Genomic DNA, 25,733 nt, shown 5'->3' with positions numbered 1-25,733 from the left:
CAAGTTACAAACTTTAAAAAATAAAAAAAGAGCATTTGGAAGTTAGTAAGTACTCTGACTGGACTACCAAATAAACTACATTTTAAAATGGAATGAAGTTCCCCAGTATGGTCTGGAGTAAATTTCCTCTTGACAAGAATAACCAGGTCAAATTCGAAAACAGATACCAAATATATCAATTGGCAGTTGCATAAGGGAGGAATGCCTATTGCAACATAAAGAATGAGCCTGTAACATGTTTCATTGTTTCATTTTTCTTGGCTCTTAAATATGTACCATCCAAATAATTTACTCTATTGATGAAAATATTGGAGTTCTTCAAAAATGTAGAGACCTAAACCAGGAAATGCTCAATAATAAACGAGAAGAAATGCTGCAAGTCAAAGGAATCTTACACTAACATTACATAATTATAGTGTATATTTACATAAAGGCAAAAAAAAAAAAAAGTGTGTGTCTTACTTCTAACTAAAAACACAACAAAAAGATGGTCTGAAAAAAGAACAGACTCTTTTCAGCAGTAGGACCAAGGCATATTTTTATGAGGTCTCATATGCACAGGAGGGCCATTTAAATACCCTCACCAGATTCAACAAAGCTGGGGGTTCTCAGAATACTTCATATCCATTCTGAGGTTTGACTAAAGTTCTTCCTCATCCACCCATATTTTTCCATTATTTTAAACTCAAGAGCTACATTAGTATATGAAAATACAATCTGTTACTGCTCCAAAATATTTAATGTTTGGTCTTAGCAACGGAAAACATCCTTCTAAATTCAGCTTCTAAATTTAGCAGGCCTCCTCCTTAGAAGTAGCAAAGTCATTCTGCATTTAAATCGCTCAAAATGAGAGGTCCGGACTGCATGTGTATGATTCTTGAGAAAGAAAATTACATCATCTCCACAAGAAGCTTTCTACAAACATCAACCCTTTAAAAGGCTTAAATATCAAAGTAAGCATCATTGTCCACACATAGCACTTTAAAATGGCATGAAAAGATGTGAATTTGAGTCTTCAAACACCAAACACTATGAAAAAGGATACCCCAGATGGCGAATTCAAGGTTCAGGCTTAGGCCCCTGCCCTTAAGCTAAGGCATACCTACTTTTTAAACCACATTATTTCATCAGGATCTGCGATGCCAAACTTCCTCATCTTCTCCACCATGGTGGCACTCTTCTTAACAGCCACCTCGTAACGCTGGCTACGGCTGAGGAAATTCAAGTTCTCATGCTGGAAGTCTGGGTCTTTCAGAATGAGGTTCTCTGGTAGGGAGTTAAAGGGTACCAAGAGGAAGACAAGAAATTCACGGCTCCGTTAAAGCTCTCTGGATCACACCAGGTTTCAGACTCAGGGGCACAGGTCCTCTGCCGCGAGGGGCGATTCCCCCCGCCACAGCCTCCCCTGGAAGTGCGGGGGTCCCGCGGCTCCCCTAAAGCTGGGCCAGAGGCTGTGGCCTAGGCCGGACTGCGCCCCCACATCCCCGACTCCTCCCGGAGGGGACCGCCAGCTCTGCTCGGGAAAGGAGGGGAGGAGGCCTGGCCAGCTGCCCTCACCGATCTCTCGGCGGCGCTGAGTGTTCTCGGCGCTGCCGTCCAGGACATTCGTGAGCAGCTCCGGGTTGAAGCTGGCGCCGGCCCGCTCTCTCTGCAGGTCTTGATTCATGGTGACGGCCGGCTGAGGCAGCGGCGACAGCGCGAGTCCGCAGCTCCGGCGCGGGGCCGGCACTAAGAGCCGCTCCGGCACACGGCGAGTCCCCGCCCCGCGGCCGCCCCGGCCCGCCCCTTCTCCTTCACCGCGGCCCCAAGGCGCGTGACCGACCGCGGGCAGGGCGTGAGGCGGCGGACGCGTGTTCTCGGCCAGTGGCGCCTCAGCGCAGCCCTCTGACAAGCGGACCGCGGAAGCAGGTCAAGTAATTGCCCAGGTGGTGGTGGGGGGGAACCGAGAGGCCGTCAGCAACGGGCCCCTCTCTCGTCAGCCGGCTGCACGCGGCCGGAAGAGGCCGCCCGCGGCCGCCCGCGCGCCCCCGCAGCCTCGCCGGCGGGGTGGGAAGGGGCGGGACCAGGCGGCTGGGGGAGGACTGCGCCTGCGCCCCTGGGCCCGCCCGCGCCGCCGCTTCCGGGTCCGCGCGCCGAGTCCTCCCGGGACGTGAGAGGGGGAGGGGGCTCCAGGGCTGCCGCGGGCGAGCCGCGGCTCCTAGAGTCGGCTCCGGGAGGTCGTAGGGTTTTCCGCAAACCCTCCAAGAGTGGAGGCAAAAGGACGGGGACAAAAAGGTCGCACTGAGGAGAGGCGCCAGCCGCCACTTGTTAAGATAATAGCAACTCTGCTGCCAGAGGCGAAGGCTGCGGGGAGCAGTGAGATAGCTAGCGCTTCCCCGACCCCGCGTTTATTACGGGTCTGGGTGGGGGCTTCAGTTCAGTCGCTCAGTCCTGTCCGACTCCTTGCGACCCCATGGACTGCAGCACGCCAGCCTTCCCTGTCCATCACCAACTCCCAGAGCTTGCTCGGACTCATGGCCATCGAGTCAGTGATGCCATCCAACCATCTCATTCTCTGCCCTCCCCTTCCTTCTCCTCCCGCCTTCAATCTTTCCCAGCATCACGGTCCTTTCCAGTGAGTTGACTCTTCGCATCAGGTGGCCAAAGTATTGAAGCTTCAGCATCAGTCCTTCCAATGAATATTCAGGGTTGATTTCCTTTATTGATATTCAGGTTGGTTTGATCTCCTTGCAGTCCAAGGGGTTCTCGAGTCTTCTCAAAAGCATCAATTCTTGGGTGCTCAGCCTTCTTTATGGTCCAACTCTCACATCTATACATGACTACTGAGTGTGGACTTAGAGTGAGACAAACTGTCAGTGTGCTTGTGCGTGCTCAGTTGGGTCTGACTCAGGAACACCATGGACTGCAGCCCTCCAGGTTCCTCTGTCCGTGGGATTTTTCAGGCAAGAATACTGGAGCGGGTTGCCATTTCCTCCTCCAGGGGATCTTCCCCACCCAGGGATCCAACGCCTGCCAAGCCTACCTTGGCAGTTGGATTCTTTAACTGCTGAGTCACCTGGGAAGCACCAGTACTGTGCTTACAGGTCTTGGAATCCAGACTTTAATTTCACAATCCTCCTCCTCATCAAAGTAGTAAAAAGCACACATTAAAAAATGTTAGAATAGGAGGATTTGTAATGAGAAGCAGAACTTCCTCATCCTCAGGCAGCCACTTTTAATCATAATAAATTGTGTTTTTAGTTTTGATTCCTAAATATCGAAGTAAAATACCTAGTATTTCTTGATTTGCTCACTTTAGTTATCTTTTGACCTTATGCCATGGTAATGAAGATATGGCACACTACACATCTCCTTTATCTCTCACTTGTCTTTGTGACTAAACAACATACTAATTCCCCCCCTTTTTTTCCTAATCATGTTTTTAAAACTGTCTAGTTAGTAATCTGTTCCTTATTGCATCAGTTTTTAATAACAGTACTGAGAATAAAGTAAAGTGAGTGAGGCATTCACTTCAGACACAGTAAAGGGCAGTACCAAAAAACTAATCAAACTTGCTGTGCTGTGCTAAGTCACTCAAGTCATGTCCCACTCTTTGTGACCCTGTGGACTGTATGTAGCCTGCCAGGCTCCTCTGTCCATGGGATTCTCCAGGCAAGAATACTGGAGTGGATTGCCATTTCCTACTCCATAGTCAGTTCAGTTCAGTCACTCAGTCGTGTCCGACTCTCTGCCGCCCCATGAACCACAGCACGCCAGGCCTCCCTGTCCATCACCAACTTCCGGAGTCCACCCAAACTCACGTCCATTGAGTTGATGATGCCATCCAACCATCTCATCCTCTGTCATCCCCTTCTCCTCCTGCCTTCAATCTTTCCCATCATCAGGGTCTTTCCAAATGAGTCAGCTTTTCGCATCAGGTGGCCAAAGAATTGGAATTTCAGCTTCAACATCAGTCCTTCCAATGAACACCCAGGACTGATCTCCTTTAGGATGGACTGGTTGGATCTCCTTGCAGTCCAAGGGACTCTCAAGAGTCTCCAACACCACAGTTCAAAAGCATCAATTTTTCAGCGCTCAGCTTTCTTTATAGTCCAACTCTCACATCCACACATGACCACTGGAAAAACCATAGCCTTGACTAGACAGACCTTTGTTGACAAAGTGATGTCTCTGCTGTTTAATATGCTGTCTAGGTTGGTCATAACTTTCCATCCCAGGAGTAAGCATCTTTTAATTTCATGGCTCCATAGTCAAGGTTCAGTTCAGTTCAGTCGCTCAGTCGTGTCCGACTCTCCGCGACCCCATGAATCACAGCACGCCAGGCCTCCCTATCCATCACCAACTCCCGGAGTTCACTCAAACTCATGTCCACAGAGTCGGTGATGCCATCCAGCCATCTCATTCTCGGTCGTCCCCTTCTCCTCCCGCCCCCAACCTTTCCCAGCATCAGTCTTTTCCAGGGAGTCAACTCATCGCATGAGATAGTCAAGGTTAGTAGTATTTTAATAAGACATTAAAAAAATAAAAATGTAGGAAAATCTGCTATGAGTAAAATAGCAAAATTTTAAATAGAAACAAGATCTTGAGTACTGATTATTCTTTTTGTCTCAGACTCCAATGTACCTGGGCAGAAGTCTCAGATAATTCCTACTGTTTTTTATGCCCCCAGACATCACACTGTTTAGTCTGGCTACTGTGTATTCCTTTTGTTTAAAAGCTGGCTCTCCGGAGAAGGCAATGGCAAGCCACTCCAGTACTCTTGCCTAGAAAATCCCATGGATGGAGGAGCCTGGTAGGCTGCAGTCCGTGGGGTCGCTAAGGGTCGGACACGACTGAGAGACTTCACTTTCACTTTTCACTTTCCACTTTCACACATTGGAGAAGGAAATGGCAACCCACTCCAATGTTCTTGCCTGGAGAATCCCAGGGACAGGGGAGCCTGGTGGGCTTCCGTCTATGGGGTCACACAGAGTCGGACACGACTGAAGTGTCTTAGCAGCAGCAGCCTCTTGGAACCACCTCTCACTCAACTGGGACTTCAAGTCTCAGAAGAGGGATAATATGAATTAGGTGCTGTGGGATCACTGTTGGCTATTCATGATCTGAATTCTGGGTTTGAAATTAATTGGATGGTAGAAACAACTTCTTTCTATTATTTTTTAAAACCACGTAAATACCCCCAAACCAAATTAAAAAAAACCTCAAACCTTTAAAAAAATAAAAGCTGGCTCTCACAGCCATTATGGAGAACAGTGGAGATTCCTTAAAAACCGGAAATAGAATTGCCATACAACCCAACAATCCTACTGCTGGGCATACACACCAAGGAAACAAGAATTTAAAGAGACATGTGTACCCCAGTGTTCATCGCAGCACTGTTTACAATAGCCAGGACATGGAAGCAACCTAGATGTCCATCGGCAGACGAATGGATAAGAAAGCTGTGGTACATATACACAATGGAATATTACTCAGCTATTAAAAAAATGCATTTGAATCAGTTCTAATGAAGTGGATGAAACGAGTCTATTATACAGAGCGAAGTAAGTCATAAAGAAAAATACCAATACAGTATATTAACGCATATATATGGAATTTAGAAAGATGACCCTACATGCGAGACAGCAAAAGAGACACAGATGTAAAGAACAGACTTTTGGATTCTGTGGGAGAGGGCGAGGGTGGGATGGTTTGAGAGAATAGCATTGAAACATGTATATTATCATATGTGAAATAGATCGCCAGTCCAGGTTTGATGCATGAGACAGGGTGCTCAGGACTGGGGCACTGGGATGACCCTGAGGGATGGGATGGGGAGGGAGGGGAGGGGGGTTCAGGATGGGGAACACATGTACACCCATTGCTGACTCATGTGAATGCATGGCAAAAACCGCCACAATATTGTAAAGTAATCAGCCTCCAATTAAAAAAAAAAGCTGGCTCTCTTGTGCAACAGAAACTAACATATCATTATAAAGCCAATATATTCCAATTGAAAGATAAATAAAATTATTTTAAAAATACAAAGCTGGCTCTCTAATTTCACCAACATAATCTGTTGACTAAACAAATTTGAGTTAATTGATTACACAGTAAGGGTGACTGCTGCTTGGCAAAGCCTGGGCCGTGCCTCAGAGAGACAGTAAGGCCATAATTTATTGAGAATTGGAAGTTTGGTTTAAGATGAATCTCTTAGTTCAGGGTTTTGATTAAGACTTGGTACAAACCACTGCACAACAGTCAAAATTAGCAGAAAGGGCAAGGCAGGGGAACTCAAAAAATCTCAATGAACAAGCTAGTTGTTGATATTCAAACCCTCTTTCTGGACTCAACAGTCGGGAATAGTAAAAGATGCTAGTGAAGACTCAGCACCATGAAGTTAAGTTAATGTGGGCAGTAAGATGTAGTTTGGGTTCTCTGTGAATGTGCTGTGTAGGGGCGGTAAATGGTTTTGGTTTTCACTCTATTCTTCATGAATATATCCATCCATCTGATAAATATTTACTTATTTTCCAGACACTATCAGGCACAGGTGCTATACTGGGGAGTATGCCGAGTCATGGCCCTCATGGAACTGATAAGCTAGTGGGAGACACAACATTAAGCAAGTAAACAGATCTTGTTATTTGAAATTCTATTATTTAGTGGTCTACACTGAGGATGGAGTGACATGGGGTAGTGAGAATGGCATTTTAGATGAGGTGGACAGGGCTGGTCTTGCCAAGGAGACAGACAGCCTGAGAGCTGAGGAGGGGAGAGACCCAGCCACGTGAAAGTCTGTGACAAAGCAAACGTGTAGTTCTGAGGTGAAGGTGAGCTGGAGGAGGGTGATCGCAAAACAGGCACAGATCCCATATGGCATTATGGGCCAATGGAGACTTGTAATTTTAACAGTTATAATGAGAAGTGGTTAAGGGACTTCCAAAGTCACTGAGGGCGGTGACTGCAGCCGTGAAATTAAAAGATGCTTGCTCCTTGGAAGGAATGCTGTGAGAAACCTAGACAGCATAATAAAAAGCAAAGACCTCACTTTGCCAACAAAGGTCCGTATAGTTAAAGCTGTGGTTTTTCCAGTCATGTGAGAGTTGAACCGTGAAGAAGGATAAACACCAAAGATCTGATGTTTTCAAACTGCTGGCAAAGACTCCTGAGAGTCCCTTGGACTGCAAGGAGATCAAATCAGTCAGTCCTAAAGGAAATCAACCCTGAATAGTCATTGGAAGGACTTTTGCTGAAGCTCCAATACTTTGGCCACCTGATGCAAAGAGCCAGCTTCTTGGGAAAGCCCCTATGCTGGAAAAGATTGAAGGCAAAGGAGAAGGAGGTGGCAGAGGATGAGATGGTTAGTTAGCATCACCGACTCAATGGACTTGAATTTGAGCAAACTCCGGGAGATCATGGAAGACAGAGGCGCCTGGCGTTTTACAGTCCATGAGATTGCAAAGATTCGGACACAGCTTAGCCACTGAGCAACAAGGGACTTCCCAGGTGGTCCAGTGACTAAGAGTCCAAGCTCCCCATGCAGGGAGCCTGGGTCAGGTCCCTGGTCAGGGAACTAGATCCACAGGCCACGGCAAAAATCCCATGTGGCAGCTAAGACCCAGAGCAGCCAAAGAAATAAATAAATACATAAATAGATATTTAAAAGAATGACTCCTGGGCTTGAGCAAATGGAAGACAATGGGGCTCTAAGAGATAGAGAGGGTGGCTGGTAGGTGGTGGTAAAGCCATGGGACTTGGTTCTGGTTGAAACACCATCCTCTTTTATCTATTTTCTCTCCTAGTCAAGGGAGAGGACATAAATGGATGAAGTCAACAGAACGGCAGTTATCATATTAAGGACACATAATGTCGATACAATACTGTTCCAAACCTTTCTGTGGACTTACAATTGTCCAATGAAGTCCTTTATCACAGTTTTTTCCTCCCAACCAAGGTCCATGAATCATGAATTATATTTAGCTGTATTAGTTTGCTAGAACTACCATAACAAAGCACCACAGACCACGTGGCTTAAGTAACAGGGCTTTGTTGTGTCAGAATTCTGGAAGCCAGATGTGTACAGTCAGGGTGTCAGCAGGGTAGTTCCTTCTGAGGCTGTGAATGAGAACCTGTGCCATGCCTCTCAGCATCTAATAGCTTGCTGGCAATCGTTGGTGTTCCTTGGCTTGTGTAGTATCTCTGCCTTCATCTTCACCTGGCTTCCTTCCTTTGTGCATGTCCGTCCCTGTTCAAACTTTTCCATTTTCAGAAAGATACCAGTCATACTGGATGAGGCCCTCAGGAATGACCTCATTTTAATGTGGTTACCTCTGAAGAATCTCTATAGAAGGTCACATTCTGAGGTCCTGGGAGTTATGACTTCAACTTTACTTTTTTTTTTTGGGGGGGGGGACAGGAATTCCACCTGTAACAGTTGTCCTGTCACTTTTGTTGTTGTTGTTTAAGTTGTGTCCGACTCTTTGTGACCCCGTGGACTGCATCATGCCAAACTCCCCTGTCCTTCACTATCTTCTGGAGTTTGCTCAGATTCATGTCCACCAGGTCGGTGATGCGATCTAACATCACTTGAGCCTCTTTTAACTAGAGCGATTTGTCTTCCATGATTTTGACACTTGCTTTGCGGAATGTCTCTCAATTCAGATTTGTCTGATATTTCATGATTAGATTCAGATTATGCATTTTCTGCAGGAATATCACAGAAGCAACGTGTCCTTCTCTGAGCGTCACATCTAGGAGGCACATGAAGGTTGTATTTGCTCATTTTCTTCACTATGAACTAGACTGTTTTCCCCTTTGTAATTAATAAGTCGTCTGTGGGGGAGATACTTGTTGAGACCATATAAGTATCCTGTTCTTTTTCTTTTTAAAAATTTTATTTATTTGACCACACCAGATCATAGTTGCAATGTGCGGGATCTTCAGTCTTTGTTGCGGTTTGCAGGCTGTTTAGTTGAGGTGTGCAAACTCTTAGTTGCAGCATGTGGGACCTAGTTTCCTGGCCAGGAATCGAACTGGCACCCCCAGCATTGGGAGTGTGGAGTCTTAGCCACTGGACCACCAGGGAAGTCCCTAAATAATCTGTTCTTCAGACATTTACCCAATAACTTTTCACATCCATTGATGATTTTTCCCTGAATTTACTTCTACTCTGATGATGGCGGAACTTTTAAAGGTGTAGTGAAATAGTCATTTTATTTGGTCACTGTAAAATTCATTTAGTTGAGATCACACTTAAATTGGAAGTAATCCCCGTGTGATAGAATCTTTTGAGGCCATAGGTCAAATCATGTGACAAAACTTGAATTTTAACATTGGCGATTCATTGTGTAATATAAGACTAACAAAGAATTGTAACTTTAAACGCATGAATGAATGACTCTGGGTTGGTGAACACAGGGATGGGCTGGGCAAGTGACAGGAAAGGGCACAGAAGCGCCACACTCCACCCACCTCCTCTGTTCCATGCATCTCTTCTTTTTGGCTGTTCCTGAGTTATCTCCTTACCCTTTTGTGATAAACCAGTAACCTGTTCTAACTGTGGAGCAGTAAACATGTATAATAAAGTTTCTTGTCCATAAGAAACAAGTCCTAAAGCTATGATGAACTTGGTTGTAAGTGTTCCTTCTCTGATCTTCATTCCCACTGAAGAAGCCTGGGCAGTTCGTTCAGAAAAGATGAAAGAAGCCATCAGAAGAAGTCATTGGGTCACCACCCTTCCTGTTCAGTATTTTCAAACTTCCCAGGCATTAAAAAGAATATTTTTCATACCGTGGATTTTTCTCCTAGAAGTGAATATTTTACCTTGAGGAATGAAAAGGCTTGAAGTACAGGTTATACCATTGTTCAGATTTCTAGAGAGATTATCTGAAATCCAGTTGAGCCACAAGAGAAGCCTGTTCTGATATATCTTCATAGAAGAAACATTCTTAAATGTGTGATAATGTATGGATAATGATTTACGGAGCCAGCTGTGCTTATTAAGTCAACAGAAATATCTGAATAAACACATAGCAACTTTTGTTTGAAGAAAAAAATTGAGGTTAAAATTTACAAAAGAGGGCTTACCTGATGGTACAGTGGATAAGAATCTGTCTGCCAATGCAGGGAACACAGGTTTGACCCCTGGTCTGGAAAGATTCCGCCTAAGGAGGAGCAACTAAACCCAGGAACCACAACTGCTGAGCCTGTGTGCTGCAAGTGCTGAAGCCCACATGCCTAGAGCCTATGCTCCACAGCGAGAGAAGTCACTGCAGCGAGACGCCCATGCGCCGCAACGAAGAGCAGCTCCCACGAGCTGCCACTGGGGAACTCCTGCATGCAGCTGCAAAGACCTAATGCAGCCAAAATAAATACATAAAATTATAACTAAAAAAAAATTACAAAGGATTTTCCTCCCCACCCTCAAAGAGTCAGTGCTTCTGCATGGTAATTTTAAAAATAAAAATCAATGACCTAGTTCAGTTCAGTTCAGTCGCTCAGTCGTGTCCGACTCTCCGCGACCCCATGAATCACAGCACGCCAGGCCTCCCTCTCCATCACCAATTCCCGGAGTTTACTCAAACCCATGTCCACAGAGTCGGTGATGCCATCCAGCCGTCTCATCCTCTGTCATCCCCTTCTCCTCCCGCCCCCAACCTTTCCCAGCATCAGTCTTTTTCAGTGAGTCAACTCGTCGCATGAGGTGGCCAAAGTATTGGAGTTTCCGCTTTAGCATCAGTCCTTCCAATGAACACCCAGGATTGATCTCCTTTAGAATGGACTGGTTGGATCTCCTTGCAGTCCAAGGGACTCTCAAGAGTCTTCTCCAACACCACAGTTCAAAAGCATCAATTCTTCGGCGCTCAGCTTTCTTCACAGTCCAACTCTCACATCCATACATGACCACAGGAAAAACCATAGCCTTGACTAGACGGACCTTGATTGGCAAAGTAATGTCTCTGCTTTTCAGTATACTGTCAAGATTGGTCATAACTTTCCTTCCAAGGAGTAAGCGTCTTTTAATTTCATGGCTGCAATCAGCATCTGCAGTGATTTTGGAGCCCAAAAAAATAAAGTCTGACACTGTTTCCACTGTTTTTCCATCTATTTCCCATGAAGTGATGGGACCAGATGCCATGATCTTTGTTTTCTGAATGTTGAGCTTCAAGCCAACCTTTTCCCTCTCCTCTTTCACTTTCATCAAGAGGCTTTTGAGTTCCTCTTCACTTTCTGCCATAAGGGTAGTGTCATCTGCATATCTGAGGTTATTGATATTTCTCCTGGCAATCTGGATTCCAGCTTGTGCTTCTTCCACCCCAGCATTCCTCATGATGTACTCTGCGTATAAGTTAAATAAACAAGGTGACAATGTACAGCCTTGAGGTACTCCTTTTCCTATTTGGAACCAGTCTGTTGTTCCATGTACAGTTCTGACTGTTGCTTCCTGACCTGCATACAGGTTTCTCAAGAGGCAGGTCAGGTGGTCTGGTGTTCCCATCTCTCAGAATTTTCCACATCACAACGACCTAGTTCAGTTCAGTTCAGTTCAGTTCAGTCGCTCAGTCGTGTCTGACTCTCCGCGACCCCATGAATCACAGCACACCAGGCCTCCCTATCCATCACCAACTCCCGGAGTTCACTCAAACTCATGTCCACAGAGTCGGTGATGCCATCCAGCCATCTCATTCTCGGTCGTCCCCTTCTCCTCCCGCCCCCAACCTTTCCCAGCATCAGAGTCTTTTCCAGTGAGTCAACTCGTCGCGTGAGGTGGCCAAAGTATTGCAGTTTCAGCTTTAGCATCAGACCTTCCAATGAACACCCAGGATCGATCTCCCTTAGAATGGACTGGTTGGATCTCCTTATAGTTTAATTTATACACGGTACTTGAAAGTAGAAGAATTTTCTTTAAAAAAGATTCTCAAGTTTCAGCATTTTGCTAGATTGGATGGGATTGTCCCCATTATCAACAACAGCAATCACTATATTTTTTCCTTCTCTTGACTGTTTTGGGGGTTTGGTTCTGTTTTTTGCTTCTCTCTCAGGCCAGAGATGATTAGGGGGCTGTCTCTGGTAACCAGATAGCTCTCTGAAAGGTCACAGCTATGAAGGTTGTCTGTGTTTGGAGGAACCCCTGAGTAAGTTGCTTCTCCACTACACTGGCCAAACTCATTCTTGGCACACGATACTGACATGACCATGAAATATAGGTCAACAACCATCCCCCATGACCTCAGGATATTGCAAACACTTGTACAAGATTCTGGGTTACATTAAACTTTGGGAATAGAGCTGTGTCATCTGATTTTCAGAAGGATCTTGAAATTATTTAATTAGTATTTTCTTGATTCAGATCTCCACTTGCTTGTCCAATCCAGAAACAGTTGAAGGCCAACACTTTCAGGATGCCTTTAGTTAGTCATGAATCCCCGCTTATCTAACATTTTTTAAAAAATGAAAATCATTCAAAAATAAAAAGTTTACTTTAAAAATGTGAAGACACCCTTTATGTACAACTATGAAAATATAAAAATATATTAAGTGAAAAAAAATCAAGAACAGCATGTATACTATAGTATAGATGATAAATAGAGATGTACTCATCTTTGTCTTTATTTGCATAATGAAAAGAAACAATTTTATGAAAACAGGTTCACCTTGGCAGGGATTAGCTAACATCAGCATGTGCCAAGCCAACTCATTGCATGGTTTTGTAAATAAAGTTGTAATAAATATGAGAGTTTTCATACTAGGATGGCAGAGGTCAGTAGTGACAGAAGTCATATTACTGTCTGCCTTTTACCGACCCTGTTAGGGGCTTGAGGAGGGAAACGGTTGCATAGGAGTTAGAGTGGGAATAATACACTTTCTGGATTCCCAGGTGGCTCAGTGGTAAAGAATCCTCCTGCCAATGCAGGAGACACAGTTTCTATCTATCCCCGGGTCGAGAAGATCCTTTGGAGAAGGAAGTGGCAACTTGCTCCAGTATGCTTACCTGGGAAACCTCATGGACAGAGGAGCCTGGCTGGCTACAGTCCGTGGGGTAACAATAGAGTCAGACTCAACTTAGCGACTAAACAATAGTAAATAAACTTTCCACATAGATCTATCAAAAAATCTTTTTAAATTTTAAAACACCTCCCCCTGGAACTAGCTTTTCAGATGTTGCTGGTCTCACGTCTGTTAATCTCCATCTTGTGATTGGCTTGGTTTGTCATTATCTTCAAAAGTCCATGTAAACTATTTGGTTACAGGAGCAATGATGCTGCCCAAACCTGGGATCTATTTCTTCCCCTGGGAGGTCAGTGCTGGCCAGGTTCCTGATGGGGACACACTGAGGACATTTGGCAGGTGAGAATGTTTTTCTTCACGTGGTGCGGGGGGGAGTGTTTAAAAAAAAATTGAGTCTTTTAATATATTGTTTAAATTGTTTTAAAATTATATGTTTTTAATTATTTTTAAATGATGTATTTTATATTTTAAATTTATTATATTTTCAAAATTGTTTTAAAAAGCAAAATTCTTATAATTTTATCTAGTTATTTAAAAAATACTAAAAGAAATCAATGTATATTCATTGTAAAAAATGTTGATAATCTGTAAACATGTAAAGAAAGCCAGCAAAAATCACTGACCATGAACCTTTTGTTGATCATATGCTTTTTCATGTGTGTATGTATATGTATACATGGGTGTGTATACACACAATATGTGTATAAACATCTATACTGTGTTGGTCACGTATTTCAGTGCAGTGTTAGTGAATCACTCATGTCCGACTCTGAGACCCCATGGACTGTAGCCTGCCAGGCTCTTATGTCCATGGAATTCTCTAGGCAAGAATACTGGTCTGGGTAGCTATTCCCTTCTCCAAAGCATCTTCCCAACCCAGGGATCGAACCCTGGTCTCCTGCATTGCAGGCAGATTCTTTACCTTCTGAGCCACCAGGGAAGCCCCTAGTCACATATTGCTGGGTAACAAATTGCCCCAAAATTTAGTGGCTTCAAATGACCAAAAAAGTTTATTTTTTTCCTATGTACCATGGGTCAGGAATTAGGAAATGGCTTTGCTGGGTGGTTCTGGCTCAGATTGGCTTTGAACATTGTAATTGAGATGTTGGCCAGGGCTGCCAGCATCTGAAGGCTGGCATGCAGCTAGAGGATCTGATTCTACAGGGACTTACTCATATGTTGGGCAGTTTTGTGCTGCCTTTTGTTACACAGGCTCACTTGCTCAAAAATATGGATTTCAGTATATGGCTGCTTGAAGGTCTTCATAATCTGGCAGCTGACTTTCTCCAGAAGGAGTGACTCAACATAGCCAGCAAAGATAAAGCCACAGTGTCATCTCAGAAATCACTCTAGGCCATCTCTGCAATGTTTTGTTGGTTACACAAGTCAACCCTAGTTAGGGTGATAGGGCGTTGCACAGGGATGTGCATGCCAGGAGATAAGAATCACTGGAGGGATTTCCCTGGTGGTACAGTGGCTAAGAATCCATTTTTCTGTGCAGGGACACAGGTTTGATCCCTGTTCGGGGATCTGAGATCTCTCAAGAACTAAGCCTGAGAACCACAAGGAAGAGCCCACGTGCGGAAACAAAGACCCAGTGGAACCCAAAAAAAAAAAAAAGAATCTTTGGGGCCTGTCTTGGAGACATATCAGTTCAGTTCAGTCGCTCAGTCATGTCTGACTCTTTGCGACCCCATGGACTGCAGCACGCCAGGCTTCCCTGTCCATTACCAACTCCCGGAGTTTACTCAAACTCATGTCCATTGAGTTGGTGATGCCATGCAACCATCTCATCCTCTGTTGTCCCCTTCTCCTCCCACCTTCAATCTTTCCCAGCATCAGGGGCTATTCCAATGAGTCAGTTCTTCCCATCAGGTGGCCAAAGTATTGGAGTTTCAGCTTCAGCATCAGTCCTTCCAGTGAATATTCAGGACTGATTTCCTTTAGGATGGACTGGTTGGATCTCCTTGCAGTCCAAGGGACTCTCAAGAGTCCTCTCCAACAGCACAGAATCAGAGCAGGTGTGTGGAAATGGGAGTCTACCCTCCCTACTGCCTCTACCTCCAAGCTTGACTGCATGAAGTACTTTGGGGGCTGGGTGGCCCCAAAGAAGAGTGATGGTTGCTTCTGCTAAGTCACTTCAGTTGTGTCCGACTCTGTGTGACCCCATAGACCGCAGCCTACCAGGCTCCCTTGTCCCTGGGATTCTCCAGGCAAGAACACTGGAGTGGGTTGCCATTTCCTTCTTCAATGTGTGAAAGTGAAAAGTGAAAGTGAAATCGCTCAGTCACGTATGACTCATAGCGATCCCATGGATTGCAGCCTACCAGGCTCCTCCATCCATGGGATTTTCTAGGCAAAAGTACTGAAGTGGCTTTGCCATTGCCTTCTCCGAGAGTGATGGTTAGGAGCATGGATATCAAACTTATTAATGGGACTTCTCTGGTGGGTCCAGTGGTTATTCTTGTGGAGGTTAAAATAAGCCTTAATCCCTACCCCATAGCATACGCACACATGAATTATTCTAACTGGATCATCAATGTACAAGATAAAACTATAAAATTGTTTAGAAGGAAATAGAATATCTTCACATACACCTTGAAAAAGGCAAAGATTTCTTGGACTCAGAAAACAAAACTCATAAGAGAGAAATAATGAATATATTTGGACTTCAACAAAATTAAAAGCTTCTCATCAAAAGATACCATCAAGAAGATTAAAAGGCAAGTCACAAACTGGGAGATGTTTGGGAGTGATGTGTGTATGTATATTTTATATATTCAACAAATGATTTGTACTGAGAATATATGAAGAACTCATACAATCCAATAATAAGTACACAGAGAACTTAATTTTTATTGATATATTTTTTTATTTTGTTGGCCACACCATGTGGCTTGTGGGATCTTTTTTCCCTGACAAGGGATTGAATCCAGGCCCTCAACAGTGTAAGTGCAGAGTCCTAACAGTTGGACCACCAAGAAATTCCTAATAAAGAACTTAATTTTTAAATAGGTAAAAGATTTCAACAAACACTGTCAGAGAAGACATCCAGATCGCAGATAAACACGTGAAAATTTGTTCAACATCATGTGTCATTAAGGAAATGCAAATTAAAACCACAATGATATGGTATCTCATGCTCACTAGAGTGGCTAAAAGACTGACCATATCAAGTGCTGACAAGGATTCGGAGTAACAAGAACCTCATACATTGCTGGGGGAGAAGTAAAGTGACACTACCACTTTGAAAATAATTTGGCAGTTTCCTTTAAACAGACAGATTGACCATGTGACCCAGAAATCCCACTTGGGTATTTCCCCACGAGAAATTGAAAACATGTTCAGCACAAGTTCATAAGCAAACTAAATCAGCTGGTAAATGGATAATGTATTAGTCCATTCAACAGAGTGCTAACAAGCAATACAGAAAGTAGCAAGCTACTGATTTATGAAACACATAAATGGGTCTCAGAACCATTATGCTAAATCAAAGAAGCTAGACACAGAAGGATACAGGCTTATAAGGTTCCATTCACATGAGATGCTTAAGCAGGAAAACTCATCTGTGGCGACCAAAAGCAGATCAGTGATTGCCTGAGGTGGGAGATGGGAAGACTGAGTTCAAAGGGGCACAAGGGGATTTTGGGGGGTGATGGAAATGTGCCAAAGTTTGATTGAGATTCTCGCTTGCACAGTGGATACTTTTGTCAACAGTCAATGAACAAGTCCCTTAAAATTTTTTTTTTTAATAATTTTTATGTATCTGGCTGCACTGAGTCTTGGTTGAAGCTCTCAGGACCTTTAGTCATGGCATGCAAACTCTTGGTCGAGGCATGTAGGATCTAGTTCCCTGACCAGGGATCAAACCTGGGCCCCTGCATTGGGAACTTGCAGTCTTAGCCACCAGACTACCAGGAAAGTCTCAAACAGATGTCTTTTAACGCATGTAATTTATACTTCAATTATATAGACCAAAACAATGTTTTCTGTTGCTACCACTTTAATTTCTCTGATCCGAGCGGGGCTGAACATTTTCCCATGGACATCCTGGCCTCCCAGAACCTTTTGAGCCTTGGGGTGATTCTGTCAATGGATGGGAATGATCCCATGTACCCTGACCTCCAGATTGTGCAGCTACGACATGACCCAGTCCCAAGTAACCCTGGTGACTCAACTCAGATCTGACCAGCACCCGATCCTCGTCTGTACCAAGTTGGTGGAACCGTTCCAAGCCCAGCTGGGCTCCCTCTACACAGTCCTTGGGGAACTGGAGCACCAGAAGGGTAAGCCTTGACCTCACACAGTCTTTTGGGTGCTTGGGCCTGGCTTCTAACCCAGCATGGGTCCCTCATTGAGGTTCACATTCCTTCCAAATCAGTAGGGACTCAAAGAAAGAGATGTGATCACCTTCCCAGTGGACCTGCCATAGGGAGCGAGAAAGCAGGGAGAGAAATCCTCCATCTCTGAAGGTCTAGAAAGCGCCAGGCTTGTGGTTTGCTTAAAAGTTTGAATCTACTCACCAGCCCTTAATCTGAGTTATCTTATGGCTATTTCATAGATGAGAAAACCAAGACCCAGGGAGGTTGGAGTAAGAGGCCAGGAAGTCAGGGTGAGAGAAATAGACAAGAAGCAACCTGGGAGAAGCTCTGGCATCGGGAGTCAGTTCAGGTCAGTCGCTCAGTTGTGGCCGACTCCTTGCGACCCCATGAATCGCAGCACGCCAGGACTCCCTGTCCATCACCAACTCCCGGAGTTCACTCAAACTCATGTCCACAGAGTCAGTGATGCCATCCAGCCATCTCATCCTTTGTCGTCCCCTTCTCCTCCTGCCCCCAATCCCTCCCAGCATCAGTCTTTTCCAGTGAGTCAACTCATCACATGAGGTGGCCAAAGTGTTGGAGTTTCAGCTTTAGCATCGGGAGTAGAAGGTTGCAAAACTTTAAAACCTGGATACTCGGATTCTTTGCCTCCCTCTCTGGCCGTCCCTGTGCCATTTTTGTCCTGTGGTTTATATAACTATAACATCTTGTATCTGGTTATTCTAGTTTAACATTATTTCCTAAGCATTCCCCTGTGTCTTGAAATTTTTTCTAAAGTATTTAATGGCTATATAATATTTTATAGATTAGATGTATATACTAATTCACACAGGGCTTCCAAGGTGGCTCAGTGGTAACGAATCTGCCAGCCAAGGCAGGAGACACAGGAGACTTGGGTTCGAACCCTGGATCAGGAAGATCCCCTGGAGGAGAAAAGGGCAACCTGTTCCAGTATTCTTGCCAGGGAAATCCCATGGACAGAGGAGCCTGGTGGGCCATAGTCCATGGGGTTGCAAAGAGTCGGACACAACTGTGTACGCGCGCACACACACACGCATGCACTAATTCACACAAGCATTAGACATTTGTGTTGTTTCCATTTCTTGCTTTTATAAGTACACTGTACATTAATTCATTAAAAAACTATGGAATATTCAGTTGGAGAATATTATACAACCATCAAAATCGTGTTATAAATTTTTATCTATTGACATGAAAAGATGTTCATGTATTTTACTAAAGAAAAAGCAGTTTATAAACAATATGTATCATTTGGTCTCACTTTTGTTAGATGGACATTTTTATACATACAAAAGTTTGAAATATTATTTATCTAAATGTTAAGAGTAATTATGTCTGGGTGGTAGAACTGTAGGATTCCCTATACATTTATTAGCATTTTACAATGAAAAGATATTGCTTTATAGCCCGAGGGGTGGGGGGCCAGAATCCAGTTTTAAAAAATCTATCTCGATATGTATTAAAAACACTACAGTTAATAGCCTTGTGTTCTCATCTTTGTTCATTTTCTGATTATTTCTTCAGGGTAGTTTCCTAAAAGTGGAATTGCTCCATTAAAGCAAATGTCTCTTGATTTACACTACCAACTTACTTTCTAAAAGTTTCAGTGATTTTTTAACTCTGGATGAAATGCGCTAGAAGAAAGCAATTAAGTGGAGCTTACTTTAACTATGTTTGGTTTAATAAAAGTTAATCTTTATTCAGGCTTAAGCCTTTGAGCTCAGAGTCCTTGCCCTCTTAATTGATTTGAAAGAAATATCAGGAGAAGGGGTGGAATGGAGGACAGAGGACCTGGAATAAATGATTTCCACTTTGACCTCAGCGCACATCACCCAAGGCTCCCTCCTCTACTCCTGGCCTGCAGGGAGCCCTGGGAGCTCTTAGGAGTTGGGTGCTCAGTATCTGGAACTCAAAGGTCTGATCACAGATACAAAGATAGAGGTTGAAACAAAGGTGGGACCAGGGCCTGGAGTGGACATTTAGAATTATCTGTGGAAAGAAAAATGGAAAAAACTGGAAAGTCCAAATTCAACCCAAATAACTTTTTAAAATTTAACGTTTTCAAATCAAACATACCCAAAAGTAGAATGCGCCTCCACGTACCTGTCACCCAGATTCAGCAGAGATCTGCATTCCACTGGTCTGTGTTTCACCGCCCACATCCACTTATATATATTTTTTTCCTGAGTTGTGATGCATGTAGGATCTTAGCTCCCCAACCAGAGATTAAGCCCTAACCCCCTGCATTGGGAGCATGACCACTGGACCACCAGGGAAATCTCTTACCTACTTATGTTGCTGGTGTATTTTAGAGCAAGTCTGACATTGTTTCATTTATCCATGAATACTTCAGTGTGTATCTCTAACAAAATCACCACCATGCCCAACAAAATTAATAGCTAGTCCTTAATATACTCTAGGACATAGCTTGTCCCTGTTCATTCCCCTCCTTGGCCCCCAAATGGCTTTTTAGAAAAAGTTAAGTTGAAAAGCAGGAGGTGAACAAAATCCATGCATTGCCTTTGGGTTACATATCCCAAGTCTTTATAACAGTTCTGTTTTAACAGTTCTGTCTTCCTTTCTTTTTTATTTTTTTAAATGCCATTTAAAGAGACCATGGGTCTGGAATTAGTGTTGGCTTCCTCCTCCTTGCATTAAGCCTGCTCCTCCTTTGTTTTTATCCTGCCTTCTTCTGAATGGATTTTATTTCAGGGGAAGTTCTTTAGTGAAGAATCACAGTGAATAAGCAGGAGAAACCATTAACTTCTAGCCCTGAGGAAAGAATAAATCCAGGTGACAGATGTTATCACTGGATTCTCAAATCTTCAAGTGGAAGTTTGTGGGGAATGTAGCACAGGAGTCAGGCCTGCCCTGTTGATCAAACGTTACAAATAGCTGATCCGTCAACACACCAGGAGAACAAAGACAGTACTGCGCTGATGTATCCATTTTTTCTTTTTTTTTTTTACTTTCTAAAAATTTTTTTGTCCATGCCATGTGTCATGTGAGACCTTAGTTCCCCAACCAGGGATTAAACCCCTGCCCCCTGCATTGAAAGTGAGGAATCTTAACCACCCGACTGCCAGGGAAGTCCCTTGCTGGGATGTATGCTTGACAAAAACAAACCAACCAACCCAGGAAGCTTAATAGTCAAGCCAGCAGCTTGACTAATAATCAATATTATAATCAATAATTCAGCAGCATTTTTCCGAGGCTCCAACTAGTTTCCCATTTCTCATTATTTTTCATCGCAATCTGTATTTTTTCTTTTTCTTTCCTAAAAAAACTTTCCCTCGGTTTCTAATTTCTGAGGCATAGGGACTCATCATCCGAGACTGACCCAGGAAACAAAGACAACGGTGAGGGAGGAGGGCAGAGTGAGGGCTGAGCCTGGCAGTGGCCGCTGACCTCCGGCCTGGGGTGGCATGTTTGGCCCCCAGACAGGTCCGAAGTCCTCTGGGGACACAAAGGTCAACCAGACACAGGCCCTGCCCCTTGGCAAGCTCTGCAGTTCTGAGGAGAGATAAGAGGCTGCCTCAGGTCATCTTTCTGAAATGTTTGCAGGCAAAAGAGAGAAAACGCCAGTGCCTGCCCCCTCCAGCAGGCCTGCTTCCTGCCCCTTGTAGGCCTTCTTCTTGTCCTCTCAAACCTTGGTAATGTTATGATCCAAATGACGTTTCCTTGCTCAGTTACCCAGTTCTGTTATTTAAAACAGAAGTGACTTTCTGAGCTCTTTCACAGTAAAGAATTACCAAATTAAAGAGAGGAATGCTTTCCATGTTTGTACTTTGCTGAAAATTCTTTTTCCCAGGGTCTATAAAGCGTTCGTTTGTTTTTGTATTTTGCTATTTTTGTTTTGTTTTTATATTTTACTACTTTTTATATTGTCACTGTTTTATTTCCAGCCCCTTTCCTATGCTCTCACCTTCTCTGGGACTTGCCTGAAACCTAGCTTTTGTCCCAGACATGAGTTCCCCTCCTGCCCTCCCACATGGAGCCTCCCAGGTCACGCACGTCCCAGAACCCAGAGACGGGGCTGGAATCTAGCCGGCTCTTCAGGTTTGTCACCCACACCTTCCCCCTCCACATCTGCAGTGACTAGTTCTGCCTCCAAGCACTACCCTATGCTTCCTCCACACCCAAAACCACCTGCCTCTGCCATCCGAAACTGGGTTCCGCCCTCAGTATCTTTCTGCCCTCTGCCTTGTCACCACTGGGACTGAAGACTTTGGACTCTGTTTTCTCCAACCTCTTCTCCCTTCCAGCTGGACTTTGCTATCATTTCGATCGCTTTCCTAGCAGAAGTTCCAACTCCTCACCTTCCACTGGGCTTCCCTGTTGGCTCAGAGGTTAAAGTATCTGCCCGCAATGTGGGAGACCCGGGTTCGATCCCTGAGTCAGGAAGATTCCCTGGAGAAGGAAATGGCAACCCACTCCAGTACTCTTGCCTGGAGAATCCCATGGACGGAGGAGCCTGGTGGGCTACAGCCCGTGGGGTCGCAAAGAGTTGGACACGACTGAGCGACTTCACCACTCACTCACTCACCTTCCATTGCTCCTTCCTGATTAAGTCCCAGTCTCCACCCTCTCAGTTCGGTTCAGTTCAATTGCTCAGTCGTGTCCGACTCCTTGCGACCCCATGGACCACAGCATGCTAGGCCTCCTTGTCCATCACCAATGCCCGAGGTTCACTCAAACCCACGTCCATTGAGTCAGTGATTCCATCCAACCATCTCATCCTCTGTCGTCCCCTTCTCCTCCTGCATTCAATCTTTCCCAACATCAGGGTCTTTTCAAATGAGTCAGTTCTGTGCATCAGGTGGCCAAAGTATTGGAGTTTCAGCTTCAGCATCAGTCCTTCCAATGAATATTCAGGACTGATTTCCTTTAGGATGGACTGGTTGGATCTCCTTGCTGTCCAAGGGATAAGAGTCTTCTCCCAACACCACAGTTCAAAACCATCAATTTTTCAGCGCTCAGCTTGCTTTATAGTCCAACTCTCACATCCATACATGACTACTGGAAAAACCATAGCTTTGACTAGATAGACCTTTGTTGGCAAAGTAATGTCTCTGCTTTTTAATATGCTGTCTAGGTTGGTCATAACTATTCTTCCAAGGAACAAGAGTCTTAATTTCATGGCTGCAGTCACCATCTGCAGTGATTTTGGAGCCCCCCCCAAATAAAGTCTGTCATTGTTTCCACTGTTTCCCCATCTATTTGCCATGAAGTGATGGGATTGGATGCCATGATCTTAGTTTTCTAAATGTTGAGCTTTAAGCCAACTTTTTCACTTTCCTCTTTCACTTTCATCAAGAGGCTTTTTAGTTCCTCTTCACTTTCTGCCATAAGGGTGGTGTCATCTGCATATCTGAGGTTATTGATATTTCTCCCGGCAATCTTGATTCCACTTGTGCTTCTTCCAGCCCAGCGTTCCTCATGATGTACTCTGCATATAAGTTAAATAAGCAAGGTGACAGTATACAGCCTTGACGTACTCCTTTTCCTATTTGGAACCAGTCTGTCGTTCCATGTCTAGTTCTAACTGTTGCTTCCTGACCTGCATACAGATTTCTCAGGAGGCAGGTCAGGTGGTCTGGTATTCCCATCTCTTTAAGAATTTTCAACAGTTTATTGTGATCCACACAGTCAAAGGCTTTGGCATAGTCAGTAAAGCAGAAGTAGATGTTTTTCTGGAGCTCTCTTGCTTTTTCGATGATCCAACGGATGTTGGCAATTTGATTGCCACCGTCTCAGGTCCCACCTAACTGTTGATATAGAAAGTTCACAGAGCTCTAGGGGTTCCCCTGGTTTCAAGGTCTGTTATCTCCTCTGGGCCTTTATCTCTCCTGGAACCTGCCTAGAATTCCTTCCATGTGTCCTGATCAGTCCCCTTCCCACCCCCCCACCCAGCCCCCAGTCGGCCACAGCTACTTTAGGCATTCACCTGTCATGCAGGAACCCCTACATCATCACCTCCCCTGTTGTTTGCAGTACATCTCCTCACCTCCTACATCCCACGTTAAACTGAGGCCACGGCAGCAGTCTTCCCTGTAATTATGTGCATCAGCGCCCATGAGGCTGAGATGGTTAGATGGCATCACCAACATGAGCAAACTTCGGAAGACAGTGCAGGATGGAGGAGCCTGGTGTGCTGCAGTCCATGGGGTTGCCAAGAGCCTTAGTGACTGAAGGACAGCAACAACCACACCCATCAGTATCTCCTTTCCTCTGGTCTGGGAGAGAGGAGGCTCCCTCCTGCCTGGGGCGCAGCGCCCCTGTGCTGTGATGAACACCTGCCCTCCTGCTGGGGCTTTGCTTTCTCAGATGAACCCTTAACCTGTTGCCACTGGTTCTTCCCTCCAGCATATAAAGCACTTAAGTCTCTTCTGTATTAAAATAATAGCAACAACAATAAGCAGTCAAGTTTGGCTCTATGTCTACCTAGCTATGACCCTCCTGCCTCCACAAACTTCATAAAAGAAGGTCTGTTTTTTCCATATCATCCCTTCCTTATCTCAGACTTGCACTTCAACCCACTGGCTTCTGGTTGCTCTTTTATCAGCCCCTTTTCCTTTGCTGCAGGTTCTTTTTATCTTTACAAGAAGAGATTACCCTAAATGACTGTTTCTTTGGGTTCATCAACTCCTTTCTCTCGCCCCTGCTCTTCAGATGCTCTTCTTTTGTTCCACTTATATAGACTTTTCAAAGATGTACAGCCCCATGTCCAGCTGATCTAGGCTTAGCAGCCTCTGCACTCCAAGTGCTGGGGCAACAGAAGCTGATGACACACAGGCAAACTCTTGTTTCAAATGAGTTCATCTTCCTGTGTTAAAGCTTGAAATTTAGACAGTCGAAGCCTCTGAATTCTGCCCTCGGGCTGTGTTAAATCAATAAAGTGGCCTAGACTAGAAGGAAGGTTAGGCATAGACTCTAACCACAGAATGCTTCTATCTCAAAACGGCATCAAAGAAGACAAATGTTCTAGAACATTTACTGTATTCATTGACATGCTCAGAGAGCAGAGAGAATGTAGTGGAAAAAAAGCAAACTGTTCGGAGGACAAACTCCAGATGTCCTTCCTGTTTGGTGTCACCTGGACACTGACAAACCTTTCCATTGGGAAACCGCAGCATCTGCTAGAAGCACCCACAGCTGCTTGTCCAGGGTGGGATGATCTGCCCCTATTAGGCTAGACTCTCCCCTTGGATTGATTAAATATGGGGTTCTCAGGACTTCCCTGAAAGTCCAGTGGTTAAGACTCCATGCTCCCAATACAGGGGGCGCAGGTTTGATCCCTGATCAGGGAACTAAGATCCGACAGGCTGTGCAACATGGCTGGGGGTGAGGAGGGAAACAACAACTAAGGAGCTTTATTAATATCATTAAAAGTCTTCTGTGTTTGTTGGGAACTGTATTCATTAAAAAAAATAAAAGGGGGGGGGACTCCTTCTCTGGTGGTCCAGTGGCTAAGACTTCACGCTCCCAACGCAGAGAGCCTGGGTTCGATCCCTGGTCAGGGAACTAGATCCCACATGCTGCAGCTCAGAGTTCACACACTGCAAAGAAGATAGAAGATCCCATGTGCCGAAACTAAGACCCAGCGCAGCCAAATAAATAAATACATTTGTTTTTCCGTGTGGAGTTCTCTTTGCCACAATTCCCATGATGCCAAGGGGCCCTCTGGTACAAATGGAGAACTAGGATGTGATAGAGACCCTTTCTCAATCTGGGCCTTTGAGCCCTACAGAGAAGCTGGCGGGAGTTAGGGCCACAAAAGAGGGGAGCAGCCGCCACATCTTTCTGGGCCTTCTCCCAGGAGAAGTGGACTTTTCAGGTCACCCCCCGAAGTTCCATGTCTGTAGTTTTTGGCGGGCCCAGCAGTTCTGAGGCCCAAGTAGACAAATTGCCAGCATCCGTAAACCATCCTTCTCATCTGTGCCCTGACAGACTGTCAAAACTCAGGACCGAGGAGAAATTGAGGAGAAACAGTTAGAACGCCTCTGAAGGGCGCAGTGCTGACCCTGCTTGAGTCTTGGTGTCTGTGTGTTTCAGATGGAAGCTGCGTGGTGAAGGCCCGGGTGCTGACGTGTGTGGAAGGAATGAACCTCCCCTTGTTAGAACAAGCCATCCGGGAGCAGAGGCTGTACCAGCACGAGAGGGACAGCGGCCAGTAGAGAGCAAACCAGGAGCTCCTGGGAATGCCACCTTCCTGCCTGGCCAGATGCTGGAGCTGCTGCAGAGAAGATGCAGGAGCGTCCCCCGAGTGACAGCCTTTGTCTGGAAAGACGAGGGGGGGCAGCCTAGAGCTCCGAGGCCGGGCGCTGGGGCGCTGGGCCTCGTGTGGGTCCTGGAGAGTTCCAGAATGTCCCCGTGAATAAAGCCTGGTGGTGTGACTGA

General features: G+C 45.0%; 2 protein-coding genes across 4 annotated transcripts in view; one reads left to right on the top strand and one right to left on the bottom strand.

Annotated features, from left to right (window-relative positions):
- ACOX1 (acyl-CoA oxidase 1) overlaps positions 1-2,015 on the bottom strand; it is a 22,294-nt gene extending 20,279 nt beyond the window's left edge. Inside the window, exons 1-2 of one of the 2 annotated variants that reach the window (XM_055408554.2) lie at positions 1,558-2,015; positions 1,107-1,266 (exon numbers count right to left, since the gene is read on the bottom strand). In XM_055408554.2, the coding sequence (XP_055264529.1) occupies positions 1,107-1,266; positions 1,558-1,666 (269 nt within the window). In that variant the 5' untranslated portion in view covers positions 1,667-2,015. The remainder of the gene's footprint in view (positions 1-1,106; positions 1,267-1,557) is intronic. The other variant, XM_055408553.2, reaches the window with a different exon arrangement.
- Positions 1,772-25,733, top strand: TEN1 (TEN1 subunit of CST complex). Of its 2 annotated transcripts, XM_088829328.1 has the most exons (5): positions 1,772-1,908; positions 13,233-13,329; positions 17,119-17,276; positions 17,552-17,661; positions 25,389-25,733. In XM_088829328.1, the coding sequence occupies exons 2-5, from the start codon at positions 13,238-13,240 to the stop codon at positions 25,404-25,406; spliced, it is 378 nt and encodes a 125-aa protein (XP_088685454.1). In that variant the 5' UTR covers positions 1,772-1,908; positions 13,233-13,237; the 3' UTR covers positions 25,407-25,733. The 2 variants fall into 2 exon arrangements, with proteins under 2 accessions (XP_088685454.1, XP_088685455.1); XM_088829329.1 differs by lacking the exon at positions 17,552-17,661.

This window comes from Moschus berezovskii, chromosome 20 (genome assembly GCF_049115385.1).
Source record: "Moschus berezovskii isolate FMDL1 chromosome 20, NW_MosBer_1.0, whole genome shotgun sequence".
Classification (NCBI taxonomy): domain Eukaryota; kingdom Metazoa; phylum Chordata; class Mammalia; order Artiodactyla; family Moschidae; genus Moschus; species Moschus berezovskii.
The sequence above is the reverse complement of the archived record's forward strand: the minus strand, read 5'-3'. Positions and strand labels throughout refer to the sequence as shown.